This window comes from Leucopleurus acutus (assembly GCF_964270905.1).
Source record: "Leucopleurus acutus genome assembly, chromosome: 11".
Lineage (NCBI taxonomy): Eukaryota > Metazoa > Chordata > Mammalia > Artiodactyla > Delphinidae > Leucopleurus > Leucopleurus acutus.
The window spans coordinates 76,477,395-76,500,356 of record NC_139152.1 but is presented as its reverse complement, the minus strand read 5'-3'; the positions used below and the strand labels follow the sequence as shown (position 1 = coordinate 76,500,356).

At 34.2% G+C, this 22,962-nt stretch overlaps 1 protein-coding gene across 7 annotated transcripts in view; it reads left to right on the top strand.

Annotated features, from left to right (window-relative positions):
* EEA1 (early endosome antigen 1) overlaps positions 1–22,962 on the top strand; it is a 271,730-nt gene that overhangs the window by 193,100 nt on the left and 55,668 nt on the right. For all 7 annotated transcript variants that reach the window (XR_014326625.1, XM_082851184.1, XM_082851183.1 and 4 more), the window contains 5 exons: positions 797–836; positions 2,084–2,197; positions 7,884–8,005; positions 9,131–9,286; positions 15,202–15,318. Coding sequence is in view for 6 of the 7 variants with exons in the window: in XM_082851184.1 (XP_082707310.1) it covers positions 797–836; positions 2,084–2,197; positions 7,884–8,005; positions 9,131–9,286; positions 15,202–15,318 (549 nt within the window). In the remaining variant the exon portion in view is untranslated. The remainder of the gene's footprint in view (positions 1–796; positions 837–2,083; positions 2,198–7,883; positions 8,006–9,130; positions 9,287–15,201; positions 15,319–22,962) is intronic.

The following is a 22,962-nucleotide window of genomic DNA, read 5'->3' as shown; positions in this document are numbered from 1 at the left end:
TACTATATTTGATACGGCTATTTTACATTTATAATATAAATTAAATACATTCCCACAGTGCAATTGCCTTGATAAGAAATTTACCTTTGGGGGAAAATGTATTTTAATTACTGATGATCATTAGCAATCAGTATGTCTAAATCCAATGTATAGGAAAATAAAAAGTCAGATGTACTATGAGATACCTTATGAAACTTTTTCAGGTATATGTAATTCTTTAGAATATGGGAATAATGACTAGGTGGTATATTATTTTATTCCTAATGCATGGGATAAATTAAACCTTATGGAATACATTCTTTATTTTGGCTCCTTTAAAGACAATTTATAATCTGGAATTAAAAATTTATGTTTTTAAAGCCAATTTTTTAGTATTGTTAGTTTCATGGCATATTTCAGCTTATGAAAAATTTTGACTATTATAGGATTGAATCTTGTCTGGTAACTTAAGTATTTGCTTTAGAATCTATTTTTATAATTGTGATAGTTTATGTTACTTATTACTGTATTTATGGAATTTAAGATGCCATCTTGGCAAGACTCATAAAAATTTAATATATGTTAACATAAAATAATTCTTAGAATCAGTGAGCTACAGTTACATCATTATTCCAGACTGCCTAGTCATACCTTAGAGATCTAGAAGAATGTGAGCAGGCCAAGATTTGATTTTCATCAAAATCTTGCTACTTACCTGACAGAATGTGGATTTCAGAGATTTTTTTCACATTGGCAATTGTAACAGTATTGTCTTTTCCTTTTAATGTATTTGTTTATGTTTTTTGTTTTCATTGAGGACTCTAAACCTGATGGATTAGTGACTGATTCATCAGCAGGTAACTTTACTTGAAGCTGTTATTTTTTCATTTTTCTTTTTCTTCTTTCTCATCCTTTCTTCTTTCTTTTTCTGTGATGCTTGCTACATGAATTTTATTTTGTGATTATACTTTATGGCTTTAAAACAGTGAAGACAACAGTCATATTCTAGGCTGAGAGTATCTATTACCTGTGAACTTTGTAACTTAATCAGTTAATGAAATCTTAGTCCTGTTCATTATATTCTGAAGTTAGAAAGAAACTTCTGAAGTATTACATTAATATGGTGGTTAATGAAAATTTAGATCTGTATTAAAGAGCGATGCAGTTTTTTCTCTTGAAATAAAAAAATGATGAAACTAGCATCTTGGTAATGGACTTTAACTGGAGGAATGCTCAATGAATAATCAAAATTATATTTTGAGATTAGCTATTGTATTTAATGTCCCTCTGAAATCCCTTATCTTTATGAGAATGAAGTAGTAGGAGTTGACTGCATATTTTAATTGATTATTTTATTTAAGACCTTGATTGTTCTTAAAACAGTTCTAATTTCATTTCGCATTGTTACATTTTTCATCAGCTGTGCAGGATATATTTCTTTTTGGTCAGTTGACAGATATAGGAAAATAACTGAGAAATGTGAAGTCACAATAATCCTTAAACAAATATTTATAAATTATTTGGGTATGATTGCTAAATATTCCTTTCATTTGTTTTACATGTTTGTAAACTATGACTTGAGCCTTAAATGAATTGGCTATGCTTAATTCTCTTTTTTTTTAATACATTTATTTTATTTTTGGCTGCATTGGGTCTTTGTTGCTGCGTGCCGGCTTTCTCTAGTTGCGGCAAGCTGGGGCTACTCTTTGTTGCGGTGTGCGGGCTTCTCATCGCAGTGGCTTCTCTTGTTGTGGAGCAGGGGCTCTAGGCGCGCAGGCTTCAGTATTTGTGGCACGTGGGCTCGGTAGTTGTGGCTAGCGGGCTCTAGAGCGCAGGCTCAGTAGTTGTGGCGCACGGGCTTACTTGCTCCGAGGCATGTGGGATCTTCCTGGACCAGGGCTCCAACCCATGTCCCCTTCATTGACAGGCGGATTCTTAACCAGGGAAGCCCTATGCTTAATTCTTAAAATGTGAAGATACTCTACTAGTAATTGGCTAGTAGACACATGTTGATTGTCTTTAACTTCTACAGTGATTATAAGTAATAACAATTTAGGAAATGTAATTCACATTGTATTTGAATAATTACTGTACTTTTTTGTAGAACTACAGTCTCTGGAACAGCAGTTAGAAGAAGCCCAAACAGAAAATTTTAATATTAAGCAAATGAAAGACTTATTTGAACAGAAAGCAGCCCAACTTGCCACTGAAATTGCAGGTAAATTAAATCAGAATTATTTAGCCAATATATCAGTCTCATTACAATTTTGCCATTGTATATCCTAGAAATAAACATTGTATTTTAGTGTGATAAAGCATTTGTTATAGATTGTGGTGGTGATTACTGGCATTTAATGATAATAGAGTTGCTATATAAGTTATTTTGTTTGTTCTCCCACCTCCTCCTTTCAAAGGACTGATTTTCTCTCTAAAATTCTTCTTGAATTTTAGAGAAGATGAATTTTCTTTTGGGGTATGCTTAAAGATTAACAAGTAACATTTTGAAGCAGTTAAGTAATATAGTACAGATTTAACATTTGGTTATGCTAACAATCGCATATAATTTTTTTAACTACATATACATGCTTTTAGGTAATATATTGTATGTGATTAAGTATACATTAAAATGCTAATTAGTAATTTATCGCTGTGTGGAATTTATGTAGACAAAGACATTTGATCATTTAAAGTTTATCATTTAGCACCAGAGGGCAGACAGCAGAAGCAAGAAGAACTACAGTCATGCAGCCTGGGGAACAAAAACCACATTCACAGAAAGTTAGACAAGATGAAAAGGCAGAGGGCTATGTACCAGATGAAGGAACAAGAAAACCCCAGAAAAACAACTAAATGAAGAGGAGATAGGCAACCTTCCAGAAAAAGAATTCAGAATAATGATAGTGAAGATGATCCAGGACCTCTGAAAAAGAATGGAGGCAAAGATCAAGAAGATGCAAGAAATGTTTAACAAAGATCTAGAAGAATTAAAGAACAAACAAACAGAGATGAACAATATGATAACTGAAATGAAAACTACACTAGAAGGAATCAATAGCAGAATAACTGAGGCAGAAAAACGAATAAGTGACCTGGAAGACAGAATGGTGGAATTCACTGCTGCAGAACAGAATAAGGAAAAAAGAATGAAAAGAAATGAAGACAGCCTAAGAGACCTCTGGGACAACATTAAACACAACAACATTTGCATTATAAGGGTCCCAGAAGGGGAAGAGAGAGAGAAAAGACCAGAGAAAATATTTGCAGAGATTATAGTTGAAAACTAACCTAACATGGGAAAGGAAATAGCCACCCAAGTCCAGGAAGCGCAGCAAGTCCCATACAGGGTAAACCCAAGGAGAAACACACCGAGACACATAGTAATCAAATTGGCAAAAATTAAAGACAAAGAAAAATTATTGAAAGCCGAAAGGGAAAAATGACAAATAACATACAAGGGAACTCCCATAAGGTTAACAGCTGATTTCTCAGCAGAGACTCTACAACCAGAAGGGAGTGGCATAATATACTTTAAGTGATGAAAGGGAAGAACCTACAACCAAGATTACTCTACCGGGCAAGGATCTCATTCAGTTTCGATGGAGAAATAAAAAGCTTTACAGACAAGAAAAAGCAAGAGAATTCAGCACCACCAAACCATCTCTACAACAAATGCTAAAGGAACTTCTCTAAGTGGGAAATACAAGAGAAGAAAAGGACCTACAAAAACAAACCCATAACAATTAAGAAAATGGTAATAGGAACATACATATTGTTACTTATCTTAAACGTGAATGGATTAAATGCTCCAACCAAAAGACACAGGCTCGCTGAATGGATACAAAAAGAAGACCCATCTATATGCTGTCTACAAGAGACCCACTTCAGACCTAGGGGCACATACAGACTGAAAGTGAGGGGATGGAAAAAGATATTCCATGCAAATGGAAATGAAAAGAAAGGTGGAGTAGCAATACTCATGTCAGATAAAATAGACTTTAAAATAAAAAATGATACAAGAGACAAGGAAGGACACTACATAATGATCAAGGTATCAATCCAAGAAGAAGATATAACAAATATAAATATATATGCACCCAACATAAGAGCAGCTCAATACATAAGGCAACTGCTAACAGCTGTAAAAGAGGAAATCGACAGCAACACAGTAATAGTGGGGGATTTTAGCACCTCACTTACACCAATGGACAGATCATCCAAAATGAAAATAAATAAGAAAACACAAGCTTTAAATGACACAATAGACCAGATAGATTTAATTGATATTTATAGGACATTCTTTCCAAAAACAGCAGATTACACTTTCTTCTCAAGTGCGCACAGAACGTTCTCCAGGATAGATCACATCTTGGGTCACAAATCAAGCCTCAGTAAATTTAAGAAAATTGAAATCATATCAAGCATCTTTTCTGACCACAACGCTATTAGAGTAGAAAAACATAAAAAACACAAACACATGGAGGCTAAACACTATGTTACTAAATAACCAAGAGATCACTGAAGAAATCAAAGAGGAAATCAAAAAATACCTAGAGACAAATGACAATGAAAACACCATGATCCAAAACCTATGGGTTGCATCAAAAGCAATTCTAAGAGGGAAGTTTATAGCAATAAAAGCCTACCTCAAGAAACAAGAAAAATCTCAATCTAACCTTACACCTAAAGGAACTAGAGAAAGAAGAACAAACAAAACTCAAAGTTAGCAGAAGGAAAAAAATCATAAAGATCAGAGCAGAAATAAATGAAATAGAAACAAAACAATAGCAAAGATCAATAAAACTAAAAGCTGGTACTTTGAGAAGATAAACAAAATTGATAACTCATGAAGAAAAAGAGGGAGAAGATTCAAATCAATAAAATTAGAAATGAAAAAGGAGAAGTTACAACAGACACTGCAGAAATACAAAGTATCCTAAGAGACTACTAACAGCAACTCTATGCCAAAAAAATGGACAACCTGGAAGAAATGCACAAATTCTTAGAAAGGTATAACCTTCCAAGACTGTACCAGGAAGAAATAGAAAATATGGATAGACCAATCACAAGTAATGAAATTGAAACTGTGATTAAAAATCTTCCAACAAAAGTCCAGGACCAGATGGCTTCACAGGTGAATTCTATCAGACATTTAGAGAAGAGCTAACACTCATCTTTCTCAAACTCTTCCAAAAAATTGCAGAGGAAGGAACACTCCCAAACTCATTCTATGAGGCCACTATCACCCTGATACCAAAACCAGACAAAAATACTAAAAAAAAAGTTACATACCAATATCACTGATGAATATAGATGCAAAAATCCTCAACAAAATACTAGCAAACAGAATCCAGCAACACATTAAAAGGATCATACACCATGATCGAGTGGGATGTATCCCAGGGATGCAAGGATTCGTCAGTATACGCAAATCAATCAATGTGATACACCATATTAGCAAATTGAAGAATATAAACCATATGATCATCTCAATAGATGCAGAAAAAGCTTTTGACAAAATTCAACACCATTTATGATAAAAACTCTCCAGAAAGTGGGCATAGAGGGAAACTACCTCAACATAATAAAAACCATATATGACAAACCCACAGCCAACATTGCTCTCAATGGTGAAAAACTGAAAGCATTTCCTGTAGGATCAGGAACAAGACAATGATGTCCACGCTCACCACTATTATTCAATAGTGGCAATATTGCCGTGGCAATAGATTGCCACGGCAATCAGAGAAGTAAAGAAATAAAATGAATACAAATTGGAAAAGAAGAAGTAAAACTGTCACTCTTTGCAGATGACATGATACTATACATAGAGAATCCTAAAGATGCCACCAGAAAACTACTAGAGCTCATCAGTGAATTTGGTAAAGTTGCAGGTACAAAATTAATGCACAGAAATCTCTTGCATTCCTATATGCTAATGATGATCTGAAAGAGAAATTAAGGAAACACTCCTGTTTACCATTGCAGCAAAAAGAATAAAATACCTAGGAATAAACCTACCTAGGGAGACAAAAGACCTGTATGCAGAAAACTATAAGACACTGATGAAATAAAGATGATACCAGCAGATGGAGAGATATACCATGTACTTGGATTGGAAGAATCAATATTGTGAAAATGACTATACTACCCAAAGCAATCTACAGATTCAAAGCAATCCCTGTTGAATTACCAATGGCATTTTTTACTTAACTAGAACAAATCATCTTAAAATTTGTATGGAGACACAAAAGACCCCGAATAGCCAAAGCAGTCTTGAGGGAAAAAAACGGAGCTGGAGGAATCAGACTCCCTGACTTCAGACTATACTGCAAAGGTACCGTAATCAAGGCAATATGGTACTGGCACAGAAACAGAAACATAGATCAATGGGACAAGATAGAAAGTCCAGAGATAAACCCACGCACCTATGGTCAACTAATATATGACAAAGGAGGCAAGTATATACAATGGAGAAAAGACAGTCTCTTCAACAAGTGGTGATGGGAAAACTGGACAGCTACATGTAAAAGAATGAAATTAGAACACTCCCTAACACCATACACAAAAATAAACTCAAGATGGATTAGAGACCTAAATGTAAGACTGCACACTATAAAACTCTTAGAGGAAAACATAGGAAGGACACTCTTTGACATAAATCACAGCAAGATCTTTTTGATCCACCTCCTAGAGTAATGGAAATAAAAACAAAAATAAACAAATGGGACCTAATGAAACTTCAAAGCTTCTGTACAGCAAAGGAAACCATAAACAAGACGAAAAGACAACCCTCAGAATGGGAGAAAATATTTGCCAACGAATCAACGGACAAAGGATTAATCTCCAAAGCATATAAACAAGCTCATGTAGCTTAATATTAAACAAACAACCCAATCCAAAAATGGGCAGAAGACCTAAATAGACATTTCTCCAAAGAAGACATGCAGATGGCCAAGAAGCACATGAAAAGCTGCTCAACATCACTAATTATTAGAGAAATGCAAATCAAAACTGCAATGAGGTATCACCTCACACCAGTTAGAATGGGCATCATCAGAAAATCTACAAACAACCGATGCTGGAGATGGTGTGGAGAAAAGGGAACCCTCCTGCACTATTGGTGGGAATGTAAACTGATACAGCCACTATGGAGAACAGTATGGAGGTTCCTTAAAAGTAAAAATAGAATTACCATATGACCCAGCAATCCCACTACTGGGCATATACCCAGAGAAAACCACAATTCAAAAAGACACATGCATCCCAGTGTCCATTGCAGCACTGTTTACAATAGCCAGGTCATGGAAGCATCCTAAATGCCGATTGACAGACGAATGGATAAAGAAGTTTTGGTACATATACACAATGGAATATTACTCAGCCATAAAAAGGAACGAAATTGGGTCATTTGTTGAGACGTGGATGGATCTAGAGACTGTCAGATAGAGTGAAGTAAGTGAGAAAGAGAAAAATAAATATCGTATATTAATGCATATATTTGGAACCTAGAAAAATGGTACAGATGAACTGGTTTGCAGGGCAGAAATTGAAACAAAGATGTAGAGAACAAACATATGGACATCAAGCAGGGAAAGCAGCGGGGGTTGGGGGTGGTGGTGGGATGAATTGGGCGATTGGGATTGATATGTATACACTGATTTGTATAAAATTGATGACTAATAAGAACCTGCTATATAAATAAATAAAATAAAATTCAAAAAGTAAAAAAAAATAGTTTATCATTTAATGTAATCAGAAGTATAATTTTATTGTATATGTTTATGGTTATCAAAGGAATGTGAATTAGAGTGATATATAGATATATACTGGAATATACAAGACTTTATAAAACTGTTCTTCCCTAGAGTTAATGTCATGTCATTTGTGTAACTATCCTTAATTAGATGTAAAGTCAAAATATGATGAAGAAAGGAGTCTTCGAGAAGCTGCCGAACAAAAAGTGACCTATCTAACAGAAGAATTAAACAAAGGAGCAACTATAATTCAAGATCTAAAGACTGAACTGGTAATTTAGAAGCCATTTATTAGAATGTACCTTATTTGAAATTGAAAAATTAAATGTATACACTGATGAAACATTTTTGGAAGTACAGCTTGAGTAGAATGGAGGAAAGAAAAAAATTCCCTTTAGTTTTTCCACGTAAATGTATATACTTTATATGATTTTTAAAGTAAAAATGGAATTTTATGACACATAATTTATGACTTTAACATTTTTCTTGTTTCTATCTTAATATCGTGTCTTTTTTAGTAGTTTCCATATTTGCATCTCTGATCTTACCATCCCTTGAACTTTAGTTGTATAAATTTATACTTTTCGGGTACTTCTGATTGCATTTCTAGGTTTCATTTCAAATTCAACAAGTATAAAATCAAGTCATCCTGTTTCCTCTGTAACTGTATTTCTGTCATTGGTACCATGTATTTTCATCACTCTCCCCAGGCTTAACAACTTTGGATCTGTCCTTGCCTCCTTTCTGTCCTTTATTTAGCACTCAAGAAATATATGAATAAATGAATCAACTGTATTCAACCTGCAACAAACCCAAATTATGCTTATACCTGTTCCTTCTTCATGTTATTGACCAGTTTCCTAGGATAAAAAAATGAAGGAATTTAGCATTTATCAAGTGATTGTTATCACCAGTGGGTGTACTTTGTGAAGGAAAGGAAAGCAATTAAAGTGCTAAGGATAATTGTGAATTTGTGGTTTTGTACCTTGAGTGGTAATACTATCAAGTATAAGATAGAGCGGGAAAAGGAGAGGGTGGTTGGGGGAAGACATCAATGTTTGATGTTTGGAATCTAGTAATTGATATTAAAGATTGTTTTATTTTGATTTCTTAGTAGTAAAACTATTTTAAAAATGTGTGTTGGCCTTCCCTGGTGGCGCAGTGGTTGAGAGTCCGCCTGCCGATGCAGGGGACATGGGTTTGTGCCCCGGTCCGGGAAGATCCCACGTGCCGCGGAGTGGCTGGGCCCGTGAGCCATGGCCGCTGAGCCTGCGTGTCTGCTCCGCAGCGGGAGAGGCCACTGCAGTGAGAGGCCTGCATACCACAAAAAAAAGAAAAAAAAAAGTGTGTTATTTTAGTTTCACTGTGATTTTTAATTAAAATGTGTTGTTTCACAGCTTCAGAGACCTGGAATAGAAGATGTTGCTGTGCTTAAGAAAGAACTGGTACAAGTTCAAACGCTAATGGACAACATGACCTTGGAACGTGAGAGAGAATCTGAAAAACTCAAACATGAATGCAAAAAGTTACAAGCAGAACATGCTCACTCACAGGTAATGAAGTTTAATGCACTTAAATGAGATTTATGTTAAATTGTTTAGTGTGCACTCTTTTTTTTTTTTTTTTTTTTTTTGCAGTACGTGGGCGTTTCACTGTGGTGGCCTCTCCCGTTTCGGAGCACAGGCTCCGGACGCGCAGGCCCAGCGGCCATGGCTCACGGGCCCAGCCGCTCCGCGGCATGCGGGATCCCCCCGGACCGGGGCACGAACCCGCATCCTCCGCATCGGCAGGCAGACTCCCAACCACTGCGCCACCAGGGAAGCCCTAGTATGCACTCTTGAGTGAAGCCAGAATTTTTCCGAGTGACCTATCAAGCAGTATTTGCCTTTCTTTCATCTGGTCTGGGTAATATTTGTATATAGTCAATATAGTCTGATAGTCAATATTTTTAATATTTGCTCTATGAAGCTAGAGCCTTAGAGAAGAATGTTTGCATACAAGAGTATTATTCTGTTTAATAAATGATGTATATTGTATAGAAATTACATTTAAAGTTAAATTTGCTCCAGACTAGTCAGTAAGTAGTAATTAAGTTTATTTCAATTTGGTAGGGGTAAAGGAAGTATGATTTCATTGTCTTCATTTGTATAACCAATGTTGTTTAGAAAAAGTATTTAAGACTTATTTTCTATTCGACTTCTTTTTCATTTATCAGTTATTTAATTTTGTGGTTGAAAGAAGTCATAAAAATCATCTAGTCTAACACTCCATCCAGGAATTCCCTTTATAGCATCTCTGATAAGTGATCTACAACTCTTGCTAGGTGGTGTAGGGGTGCATATTTCTTCCTAAGTCAGCCATTCCATTGAGTTGGCATTTGTTTCCCTATAATTTACATGCACTGGTTCCAGTTCTCAGGAATTAAACATAGTAAACTGTTCTTTTCCACATGAAATATTTGAAGACTGTTCATATTTACTCTGAGTTTTTTTCTTTTCCAGGATAAACATTCTCAGTTTCTTGTACTATTTCTTGCATGACTTTGGCCTGTAAATCCCTTATATAATTATGTCAGCATGTGACAAACTCTAGGATGTGTAGTAAATATATTTGCTTAAAAATGCCTTTGTCCTTCCTACTGTATCATAGGAGGTATTTTGTTATAACTAGTACTATGTGTAGTTCTTAAGCTCTCATATATTATGTGGACCTCTGTTTTTCATGTTTTCAGTTTAAAAAGTTGTTATAGTGACATTTCAACTTGCATCTCTTTCTTAGAGTTTTTCAGCTGGTGATCTAAAAGCCACTCTGTTCATAATTAGTAACTTATTAATGAGCTATGGAGTATAAATATTATAGATAACCCATGTAATCCTTTATTTTAGTTCCTCCTGTATCTTATTAGTGGAGGAATGGTGAAAGTTTATGGGTACAACATGCATAGGCATGTGAGGCTTTATGATGCTTAACATTTCAGACTTTAAAGTTTATGAACTTCAGGTGCAGATTTCCCAAAAGTGATCTTTGTAGCCCAATGACACATAGTACCACAAATTTTCAAATAATTTCAGGGAGTTCATGAATTTATCAAAGCCAATAAAAAGCTCCTAATGTGTAATCAAGGAGAGTCTGAATCAAAGAAGTCTCATGAGGTAAAATCCCATCCAGATAATGCTTGAGTAGAAATTTCTTTTAACCCTGGAAGTTAAGTATTAAGTTTGTTTTATATTTAAGGAATCTGGGCTCAATGAGGTTAAATAACTTGTTCAAGGTCATGCACCGAACATAAAGAAGCTTGGATTAGAACTCAAGTTTGGTCTGAAACTCGTGTTCTTTCTATATCATGTTATTTCCCATTTTAGGTGGTCTGGTGATTGCCTTAGAAGTAAATTTGTGCTATTAATCTTGATCTAATACTTATTTTTATTACTTTTTATATCTTGACATATTGTATATTTGTATTGAGTATAGCTTAAAATACTTTTGAGTTGTGTCTAGTACCATTTCCACATGAAAAAAAATTACTGTCTAAATATTCCATCTCATTTATTTGTTTATAACTGTTTTTAGCTTCTGCTTACTCCTTGAAAACTGGCATGTATTTTATTAATTTATTAAAATTCATTTCTATTTATTCTCAGTTAAGTGTGTTAGTGAATTATATAACTTGAACTTAATAGAAAAAAACCTTTTATATATTACTGCTTTACTGAACCTAAAACATTGGAATCAGAAACAAAACAGTAAAAGGAGTTAAAGAAACTAAAAATGTAATGATTTGTTTGGTATTTCTCGTTGAGGCTCAAGATATATAATCTGGTATTATACATTGTTAAATATGTTCCATTCCTTTCATTAAAAATATAACTTATGAATTCACTGACATTTAAAAAATCTAGATATTTTAGAAGGCATATAGAAAAATAACTCATTCTAAAGCATTTAAAAGTACTTTTAAAATAATTAGCTTTTCTTTAGATCAGAAATTAAGGTTAATAAAAGGATTATTCCTAAAAATCTACATTATTAAACATATCAAAGCTGTCATCAACTTATATTTGGTGTTGTCTTTAATGGAAATGATTTTTTAAGAATTTTATTTGTATTCCAAATATACTTATTTGAATCCCAATTTTTAAAGCTAATAAAGTTATAAAGAGATGGAATAAGTATGATTATACTCATGCATAGTTACTAAAGAGAGCATTTAAGTATCATTTAAAAGTAAGCTAGTATAAGAGATCAGATTTAGAGGTGTGTTTGGACTTTTTATTGTATGTTCAATGTGTACTTTTGTCAGTCTTCCACCTTTCATCCATCATTTTATTTTATTTTTTTCTGCTTTCTAATGGAGATGCTTAAACTTGAGGTAATGTGTTTTTGGAAGGCTTTTAATATTAGTACTACTTTTAATAGTACCATAGCACCATATGGCAATTTTGTGTTTTAAGGCAATCTCAGAACTTCAAACATATGCTCATTTTTGTTTTATTAATCAAGCAAATTTTTAACCATCTTTAAAATGATTATTTACTAAAACTAGTAGAATATTAGGACAATAATTATAATCTTAAAGCACTAGCAGGTTTGCGTGAAATATTTTTCCTTAATTATTTTGTAATTTAAAATTTTTTAGTAAAAATTCGATGTTAAATTCAATAACGTGGCTTCAAGGAAATGCAAACTATTTTATAGAGTCTTATATACTGTTTCCTTGTGTACAAATATCTAGTAACTTCTTGGAGATAGAATCACTCATCCCTTTAGCGAGTATTTTTTGAATGCCTGAGTGTCAGCAACTATTTTACATGTGGGGAATACAACAGTGAATAAGATACAGTGCCTGCTCTTATAAAGCTTATATTCCTTTGTGGAAACCAAATAATATATAAGTAAACCAAATCATGATAGAAAGTCAGTTAATGCTAAGTGCTATGTAGACAAACAAAACAGGATATGGACAGTAGTGGGGCTGGCAATAATGTGGGACAATGTTAGATAGAATGATCAGGGAAGGTATCCTCAAAGAGGATACATGGGAGAAGAATGAAGTAAGCAAGAAGCAGGGTGAATATTGGGAGCAGCATTCCCAGGAAGTGCAAGTGCTAAAGATTTCTAGCCACAAATGAGCTTGTCCTATTAACTAGTGAGGACTGTCTGTGTGACTTGAAGAACTTCTTTTTGAATTTCACCCAGTGATATTGCTATAGTGAATGTATTTATTTCCTTTGAAATTTTGTCTTCAGTCTTTATTTTTTTAAAATAGAAACATATGATCACTGTCAAAAACTAAAACGACTCATAATGTGCAGTAGAGAGAGTGAAAGTGTCCTATAATTCACTCCTGTTCCTCCCCTTCCCCATAACTAAAATGTACCTTTAGGTGTATACTTTTCCCACATCTTTCTTTTTTCCCCCCTTGAGTAAAGTGAAAAATTTTAAATGCTTGCTTTTATATTTTTAAAAATTCTAGTTTAGAAACATATACATATTTAGTGTATGAAGGATACATTATAAAATTATTTATGTTACTGTATCTAAAAGGTATAAGATATAACAAAATAATTTTGGATACATTTGCTTTACATTTTCTTTGTTTAGTTCCTTTTATATGTTGGCATTTATCAGCAAGATAGATACTAGATAGATGTTACACATGGCTAACTGTATCTTATAAACTTTAATGTGGAATCATGGTATTTTAATGAAATATACTCAAAATTTGCATTTTAATACACTGTTACTTATTTCTGTTTATTATGTGTGAAATATTCTAGTAATTCCTTTGAAAGAGAGTTAGAAGTAGGGATTTAAATATGATAATTTATTTTCCTGTGTGATAAGTAGGCATTTGTACTACATGATTAAAACATACTAATTTAAAGTAGCTGGATTGTTCCTAATATATTTATTAACATCCATAATATTGCTAATAGAAAGTGATTCTGAGGTTCAAAGTTGTTAGACATAACAAATTGAAATAAACTTCCAATACCTATATCCATTTCAACGTTACATGACCAGTTCAAGACAGAAAGCGTTTAGGATACACTTTTTACTTGAACACAGTTAAAAATACATGAATATTTAAATATTTTCTTTGAAGTATATTTTATATACATGTTTTCCTTAAAAAATCAGGTCATAAACATATCTCAGACATGCTGTCATTCCCCAAAACATTTTTGAAACCTCTTTTTATTGACTTTAAACCAGTTTGGAAAGCACTCAAAAAACTAGTTTCATTAATTTATGGTTATTAAAATAAGCCCAAGTGCTTAATCATTCAGTTCAGTTACCTTGTTTACTAGTTTGTTTCTAAAACTTTATACCTTCATCCATTATCCTTATCCCTTCATCCACAATGGATTTGGTTTTATTATAATGAGAATCCTTTAACAAAAAAAAGGGCCACACATTCTGGAAGGCTTTCCAAAAGAAGTAGCAAAAGATCACTTGGCATTATTGTCACAATAAATTAGTAGCCTTCTAAGATTTTTTCCTTGAAGATGAAAGTACTCACTTGTAATGTATGATATAGGTAATTGCCGATGTGTTCATTTAAAAAAATTAAGAAATTTATTGTATTCATATTATAGTTTATTTACTGATGAAGAATATAGGCAATTGAAAATAATCGTAATGTTAAGAATGTAAAAAGTAAAGCCAGTAAGCAGTATTAGAAATGAAAAAGTTCTCCTGTTAATATCACTTGCAGGAAACCATACTTATAAGGCAGTACTTAGTCTCTCTCTAGTGGTTGAAGCTTTCATGTATAGGAAGCTTGTATTTCTAGGCTCTTTGCTTATCTTTCTCTTACCTTATTTATTAAATGATTAAACCATTGTTTTCATAATAGACATTAATTTTCATTTAAACAATATTAAATGCATTAAAGCAAATTCATACCCAGCTATTATTCATGGTCATAGAGTGATCCAGGTTAATGAAACTATATATAGCTTCTGTTTGATAACTTCTTTGGACAAATACTTTCCATTACAGTCCAAAAGATGAATCACCACTTTCAATGGTATTTCTATGTTGGTTGTTGCATTTAACATGATTTTGAAGTAAAAAAAAAAAAAGGCTGTGCACAGAAACTGGGAGAAAATATAGACATAACTTGGCATATCCTTTTTAAATTCAGGAGGATTAAAGTATAGAATTTAAAGCCAGTAAATTCAAGTTTGCAGTTTGGTGCTTACTTCAGACACATAAAATAGGATGTCAACTTTTCATTTCATGTATTATTAAATAAATGAAGTTGTATATTTTGGATAAATTTTAAAAATTAATTTTCAGCCAGAAAAGATGTAGAGCTGGTAAGATAAAGAATCAGGTTGAAATTTCTGAGTTATTTCAGTTCAACAACAATGACAAAAATGTATGTAATCTGAAAACCTTTGGATGCTTTCATTTCCTTTTTCATTTTAGTTTACTCTAATTTTCTTTTTTTTCCTTTTAGGCCATAATAGACCAGCTGAGGAGTGAACTTGCCAAAGGCCCCCAGGAAGTTGCTGTATATGTGCAGGAACTACAAAAACTTAAAAGTTCAGTTAATGAATTAACACAAAAAAATCAGGTAAGAATTTAAAAACTACATATAATGGTGAATTGATTTTATAGATCTTAAACTTTAATCTTGTGTATGTTATTTATATATTGGCACAGTACAGTATGACTTGTTCTGTGTGGGTTTTTTTTTAAGTGTTATTTACATTCACATTGTTATGCAACCAATTTCAGAAGTCTTTTCATCTTGAAAAACTAAAACTTAACACTCATTAAACAACTCCCCATTCACTGTCTCCCCTGCCCCAAACCCCTTCTACTTTCTATATCTATGAATTTACTATTCTAAGTAACTCATATGAGTGTAATCATACAGTATTTGTCTTGTTGTGTTTGGCTTATTTCACATAGGATAATGTCCTCAAGGTTCATTCATGTTCCTACCTTTTTAAGGTTATATTACATTGTATGTATATATTGTATTATCTATCATCTGTTGCTTCCTTTTGGCTAGTTCTATTGTCAATAGTGCTGCTTTCAACATGGGTATACAAATATCTATTTGTGATCCTGCTTTCATTTTTTGGGGGGTAGATACCCAGAATTGGAATTGCTGGATTGTACTGGTAATTCTATGTTCTGTTTTTTGAAGAAATCACCATACTGTTTTCCATAGTGGCTGTATCCTTTTAAATTCCCATCAGCAGTGCACAGGGATTCAACAGTTTCTTCACATCCTTGCCAACATTTGTTATTTTCTGTGATTTTTATTTGTCTTTTTTTTGAGTGTTAAGGTGGTATCTCCTCATGGTTGATTTGCATTTCCCTAATGATTAGGAGGTTGAGCATCTTTTCATATGCTTGTTGGCTATGTAATTTTCTTTGGATTGTTTGTGTTTTTGTGTTGAGTTGTAGGAATTCTTTATATGTTTTTGATATTAACCCCTTATCAGATATATGATTTGCAAATATTTCCTCTTAGGTTGCCTTTTCACTCTGTTGATTGTATCTTTTTATAAAGGAAAAACGCTCCTGTGTGTCTCTACTCTCAATACTGTACTACACCTTCACTTCTGACATCAGATGTGAGGGTGTTCCGTATATTAACAGTTCTCAACACCAGCTGGGTGTCCTACAGTTTAGCTCAGTTCTTAAACGGCTTACCTGGAGCTAGCATCGGATTCCACAGATGAAGGGTGCAGTCCTGCAGGGCTGCCTGAGCACCCCAACCCCACCTCTGCCACACATCCCAATTCACACACCAATTGAAAGTCCAGCTTGTTACTTGTACTTCTGACCAACCGGCTATATAAATGGGAGGTTCCCAATCCCCTGCCTCCAGTGTGATTAATTTGCTAGAGTAATTCACAAAATTTGGGAAGACATTTTACTTACTAGATTACTGGCTTATTATAGATGACCATAACATAAGAACAGTGAGATGGAAGAGATGCATAGGGCGAGATATGTGTGAAAGGGTTTGAAGCTTCCATGCTTTCTCTGGGTGCTCTCCACGTGTTCACCAGCTCAGAGTCTCTCAAAACCCTTTCCTCCCTACACAGACATGATTGATTAAATCATTGACCACTGGTGATTAATTCAACCTTTAGCCCCTCTTCCCTCCCTGGAGGTCAGGGTGGGACTGAAAGTTCTAACCCTTTCTTCAAGGTTGGTTCCCCTGGCAACCAACCCCCATCCTTAAGGCTTTCTAAAAAATCACCTCATTAATACGAACTCATAGGTGGTTGAAAGGGGCTTGTTAGGAATAGCAAAGGATATCTTTATTGCTCTTATCACATAGGGAATTCCTGGGGTTTTAGGAGCCTGGTTCCAGAAATGGGAACCAGGACCAAATGTATATTTTACAGTATCACACCTTTGATGCACAGAAGTTTTAAATTTGAGAGAATTCAGTTTATCAGTTATTTTTGTTGCTATGCTTTTGGTGCCATATCCAAGAAATCATTGCTAAGTTCAGCATCATGAAGCTTTTCTTCTAATAGTTTTAGGTCTTTGACTCATTTTGAATTAATTTTTTTATAGTGTAAGGTAAGGGTCCAGTTTCATTCTTTTGCGTATGGAAATTCAGTTTTCCCAGCACCATTTGTTGAAAGGACTGTCCTTTTCCTATTGAATGGTCCTGGATCCCTTGTTGAAAATCATTTGACCATGTATGTGAGTGTTTATTTCTGGGCGCTCTAGTCTTCCTCTGTTGGTCTATATGTCTTTCTTTATGCCAGTACCACATTGTTTTGACTACTGTATGTTTCAATAAGTTTTGAAATCAGAAAGTATGAGACCTCCAACTTTGTTCTTATTCTGTCATGTTAATATTTTCCGCCTTGGTTCTTTAAAGATGAGCAACAGATAATATTTAGTTTTGGGATAGGGCAGGTATTGGTATCAATACTTTTTTCCCCCATGTCTTTACTTTTTTGGTGGTAGAGGAATAGGAAGTTATTAAATATTTTTACTCAGAGATATGGTGTATTTGTTGGCTTTGCTTTGATGACTTAATTCTCATATCTGCTTTTACATTTAATCTGTTGTGATATGTTTGAAGCGTGTGAAGAAAATTTAGTCTCACAGATGTGTAGTTGGAAAAGGGAGGACTATCTTAATAGCCCTTTCAGATAATTGTAGCTATTTTTATTTGATATTATACTGAAACAAAAGTATAGTTTCTCAAAAGTTAATTACAGTGTAGAATATGAAACCATAGTAATGCAGTTTTTGTACTTTGTAACAATAAAATTTTTTTCTCTGTCTTGCCTTTTGCATGGGTCTTTCCTGTGCATGATTTTGTAACGTTATGTATTAGTCATGTGGAAAATATTGGTTCACTGAGTTATGCAGATTTTTTTCCCAAATATTGACACATTGCATTGTACAATATAAAACTAATCACATTTGTCAATATTACCATCAATCTTAGAATACTTTATAGGTATGAGGAAGTGTCAAGGTCACGGTGGTGGATACAAGTTTTCCAAAATTCTAAGCTTCATTTGGAAGCTTGAATTTTATCATTGGCAACCAGTACTATCAGTTCTATCCTTTGAAGTGACAGATTTTCTTCCTCCCCAAATCTGAATAGTCATAGTTTGTCTGTCATTCTTAAAAATGGTGTTTCATGGAAAAAAGCAACTAGTTCAGTTTATAATTCAATCACATAAATGCTCTTCTGTATGACAGTTATATTATTTGGTATGCAGCAGAAGTGACCCAAATATACTTCCTATTTTTTCACAGTTTTTCTTTTTTCTTGCTATTTCAAATATTGCGGCTATGAACATTCACATACAAATCTCATGCATTTGTGTAAGAATTTCTGTTCTGTAGTCTCACGTGAAATTGCTGGGTTATAGGCTATATACATAATCAAATTTACTAGATGATCCCAAACTATTTCCCAGAGTAATTATACCAGTTTACCATTGTCCATTTTTCCGTATACTCCTGGTGCTGATTGGTTTTTAAAATTTAATCTTTTTTACGTTTTATGAAAACCTCTGTGTCTCCCTACCCCATTTTTTCCCTCCTGTCAAGCTATATGTAGACAGCTTCCACATATACTCTAGTTTTATCTTTGTCCCTCAGTTTGATTTTTAATGTCTTTGAGCTCAGAGTTGACCTTCTACCTCTTGGAAATTTACCAGAGGTGTACACACAATGGATGTTTATGATCAGTGTAATTTATTTTGTATTTTTGAAGCACTAAACTATTAATAAGGGATAATGAAGCACAGATTGTGTGTGTATATATATATATATATATTCACACATGCATTATACATTCACACTATTAAAGGAAGTACTATTTTTTTTAATGAATAATACATGGACTCAAGACGGTTTAGTGTGGTAAAATTAGGATAGTTTTGATTAGGGAATAATAGGATTTTCTACTAATCTTAATAATCTTTACATAAGTAAGACTTCAAATTTTTTTTTGAAGTGTTTTCCTGTGTAGGATTTTTTTCACTGGTTAGAGCAAGCACAGATGTGCATCTACCGTTTTTTATTATCCTTGCTCCCCCACCTCTCCTCACCCAAGTCCTTGGCAAACCATGATTGTTGACAGTGGTGATATCCAAGTGTTATGAAGTTGGAAATCTCTGTGCCTGGTCTTTTTTTTTTTAATTTTATTTATTTATTTATTTTATTTAGTTATTTTTGGCCATGTTGGGTCTTCGTTTCGATGTGTGGGCTTTCTCTAGTTGTGGCGAGCGGGGACCACTTCTCATCGCGGTGTGCGGGCCTCTCTCTGTTGCGGCCTCTCGTTGCGGAGCACAAGCTCCAGACACGCAGGCTCAGTAATTGTGGCTCACGGGCCTAGTTGCTCCGTGGCATGTGGGATCTTCCCAGATCAGGGCTCGAACCCGTGTCCCCTGCATTGGCAGGCAGATTCTCAACCACTGTGCCACCAGGGAAGCCCTTGTGCCTGGTCTTTTGAAGGCTATTAATGAAATGCCTTGGGCAGCTTTTGTGGATCACAGGCAGCATCAAGGTGGATAGATAACATTATAAAATATAATGAATTGAAAAAATAGTTACTTTTTTGTTAATGTCAAGATTTTCAGCATTAAACCAGTGTTTTTTAATCACTGGCTTTGAAAACTTAAAAACAAGCCAGGAATCTTGAAGAAATTTCCTTTTTAGTTTCTAATAAGAATCATATGCTGACATTTAAACAAAATTCTGCAGCTCAATTTAATTAACTATTTCCATATAAATTCTGAACAAAATCATATGCTCATTTAAAGCTACTAATGTGATCAATATAGGTCATTGTAAGAGACTGAGTTATTTTTTGGGTCTCACCTCTTACCCATTTTCCATCCTTCATTGCTCTCTGCTTTCCCACAGTCTCAGTATTAAGATGTTCATAGGCCAAAGCAGAAGCCAGATATGGCAAGTAGTTGTATTGCTGTGTATTACCACTGTATTGCAAAGTGGTATATTGAGATGAACAGCATAGTACAGTGGTGAAAGGCATGTTTAAATGCCAGCTTTGTAACTGACTGGCTGTAACCCAGAGCCTCTCAAAGTCTCTTTCCTCTTCTGCTAAGAAGTACTGTTATACTTATTTGCCTCTTAGGATTGATATGAGTATTAAAAAAAGTAATAGATGTTGAAGTGCTTAGACCACTGCCTGGCTTAGAGTAAGCACCTCAGTGAATGTTTGTTGTTACTGTTTTTATTTACTGTAAGTTTTGTGATACAGAGTTGAGTCAAGACCAAAGTGGATGTTTTCCTAACTTACTGCCTAGTAAATCAGGAAAGACTCTTGTTGAAGACATAACTTTTCAGCTTAGTCTTGTTTTTTTTTTTAAAAAAATTAATTAATTAATTAATTTTTGGCTGTGTTGGGTCGTTGTTGCTGTGTGCGGGCTTTCTCTAGTCGTGGTGTGTGGGGTCTGCTCTTCGTTGTGGTGCGCGGGCTTCTCATTGAGGTGGCTCCTCGTTGCGGGGCACGGGCTCTTGGCGCGCAATCTCAGTAGTTGTGGTGCTCGGGCGCGGGCGTAGTTGCTCTGCAGCATGTGGGAACTTCCTGGACCAGGGATTGAACCCATGTCCCCTGCATTGGCAGGCGGATTCTTAACCACTGCGCCCCTAGGGAAGTCCCTTTAGCTTAGTCTTTAAGGATGCTTAGGAGCATGTCACATGGCAGAGGGGTTAATGGCATTTCATTTTGAGAGCTAGATACAGAAGGCTTGGGGACATGTAAGAGCACAAAATATAAGATGTTGGAGAGGTACAAGTAGTTCAGTTTGTTCTTTCTCACAAAGCTGTTTTGAGGAACAAACGAGATGAGATCCTTGAAACCACTTTGTAAGCTATCAAGCAATAAAAAATGCCATTCTTTTTGCATTTCTTCTCATTACCTGGGCTAGTAACAAGTGAATAACAGAGTCTAATACAGGGAAATTGTCTCTGTAAGGAAATATGTTGAAAGAACAATTGGTGAGGAAGTCAAAAGAGGACTGGACATTCGGAAGGAAAGAATTTTGCTTACTCAAATGATAATTATGTTATGAGTTAAGCTTAACATTCATTTTATAATTTAAACTTGAATAGTGTATGCTTTGGGAAGCCTGAATTAACTCACGGAGTGTCTGAATTGTGTTGTGAAAACTTTATTGGACTTTGAATCATCATATGTGACTCTGCTACCTGGCCAAGTCATATCAGGTTCTTTCAGCTTTAGCTTCTTCATCCACAGAATGGGGATGATAATGTCTATCTCATCTTTTGTTGTAAGGATTAATATGGAGAAGTGAAAGTGCAATTACTGTTTTCTTTAATGGATTCTACTGTACTTAAAAAAAAAATCAATCTTCAAAAACCATGTATTCACTAGACTTTCTGCTTCAGATTCCATGAGAAGACCATAATAAGGATAAAAAGTTTGTGATACTAGATATAGTAAACCTTTTGCATATAAAAATATATAATGTGAGTGGATTAGGTTATTTAAAAAGAAAGTGGTTTAGGTTCTTTTAAATAAAATTTAATTATCTCATCTGTGCAATAAAGCAGGAAGATTTTGATTAATATTTTAGGATAAGTGAATTTTAAAGTGAATGGTTGTAATGTATTTTTGCTTCTTAAAGAGTAAAGCTGTCTGAGGGGTCCTTTTTGTATAGAACTAGTAGGATTACTTGGGCACTTTATGAGTAAGCCTATGAGGAAGGCTCACTACCTCACTACTAGACTTAATTTTTGTAGCATGTTTTAAAATTATATCCCACCCAAGTATTTGTGAGCATGGTTGCATTCATAAAATTTAGTAACTTAGAATTTTCTTTGAAAAGATGCAAGGCATTTATAATGATCAATGAATAGACTTAATTTAGCTTATGAATTCTAAAATAAATATTATTTTCTTAAAAGAAAAAGTATGAAATCAAGTCAAGAAAGATGTGGAGTTACTAACGAGTAAGACAAAGTGTTTATAAAGAGAGAACTTTCCTAACAAGTAGTTTGACTCAAAATTATTATTTTTATCTCTAGTCTTTTGGCTCTACCTCTTTTGTTCTGTGTCTGTTGGTCAGTCAAGACACAACTAATTGCTAATTGCTAATTTTGCTGAAAACTTCTGGGTGCTGTTTTTAATTTGTCTCCCATTTTGTCTTTCTGACATATATCTTTTTGACACTGCTTTTTCTATAGTATATTTCTACTTGGTAATTTACATTAATGAACTTTTTCTCAGACATGTGTTTAAGAACCATTACTGCTGCCTTTCCCACTCTATTATCTAAATTTATTACTCCCCTGTGTCCCCTCTTGCAACTTGTTTGTCTGTTCCTTTGTGTCTTTTTGTATAGAACAGATAGCATGAGTCATGTATATATACCTTGTCCTTAACTCCTCTCACTACTTTACCAAGTTCAAACTTTGTTTTCAGGTGATTTTAACTTACTAGTTAGCCCCACCTGACTTTGCTCTTTTCATTTAAAAAAAAATTGTGCACTTGAGAAATTTAACACAGCTTTTGTATTAATCTGTGTTTGTGCATTATGTTTTAACTTAGAAAAAATTTTTAAATGTGTTTCATTTAGATTATAGTCTGTTTAAAGGCCAGAAGTTTTGCTTCCCCTCCACTATTTCTGTATTATCCCCTTCTAGCACACTGTATATAAAAATGAGTATAGTAAATGTCCATGATTGACTCATCAGGTGCTTATAGTGGCTTCTTTTCCTGGCT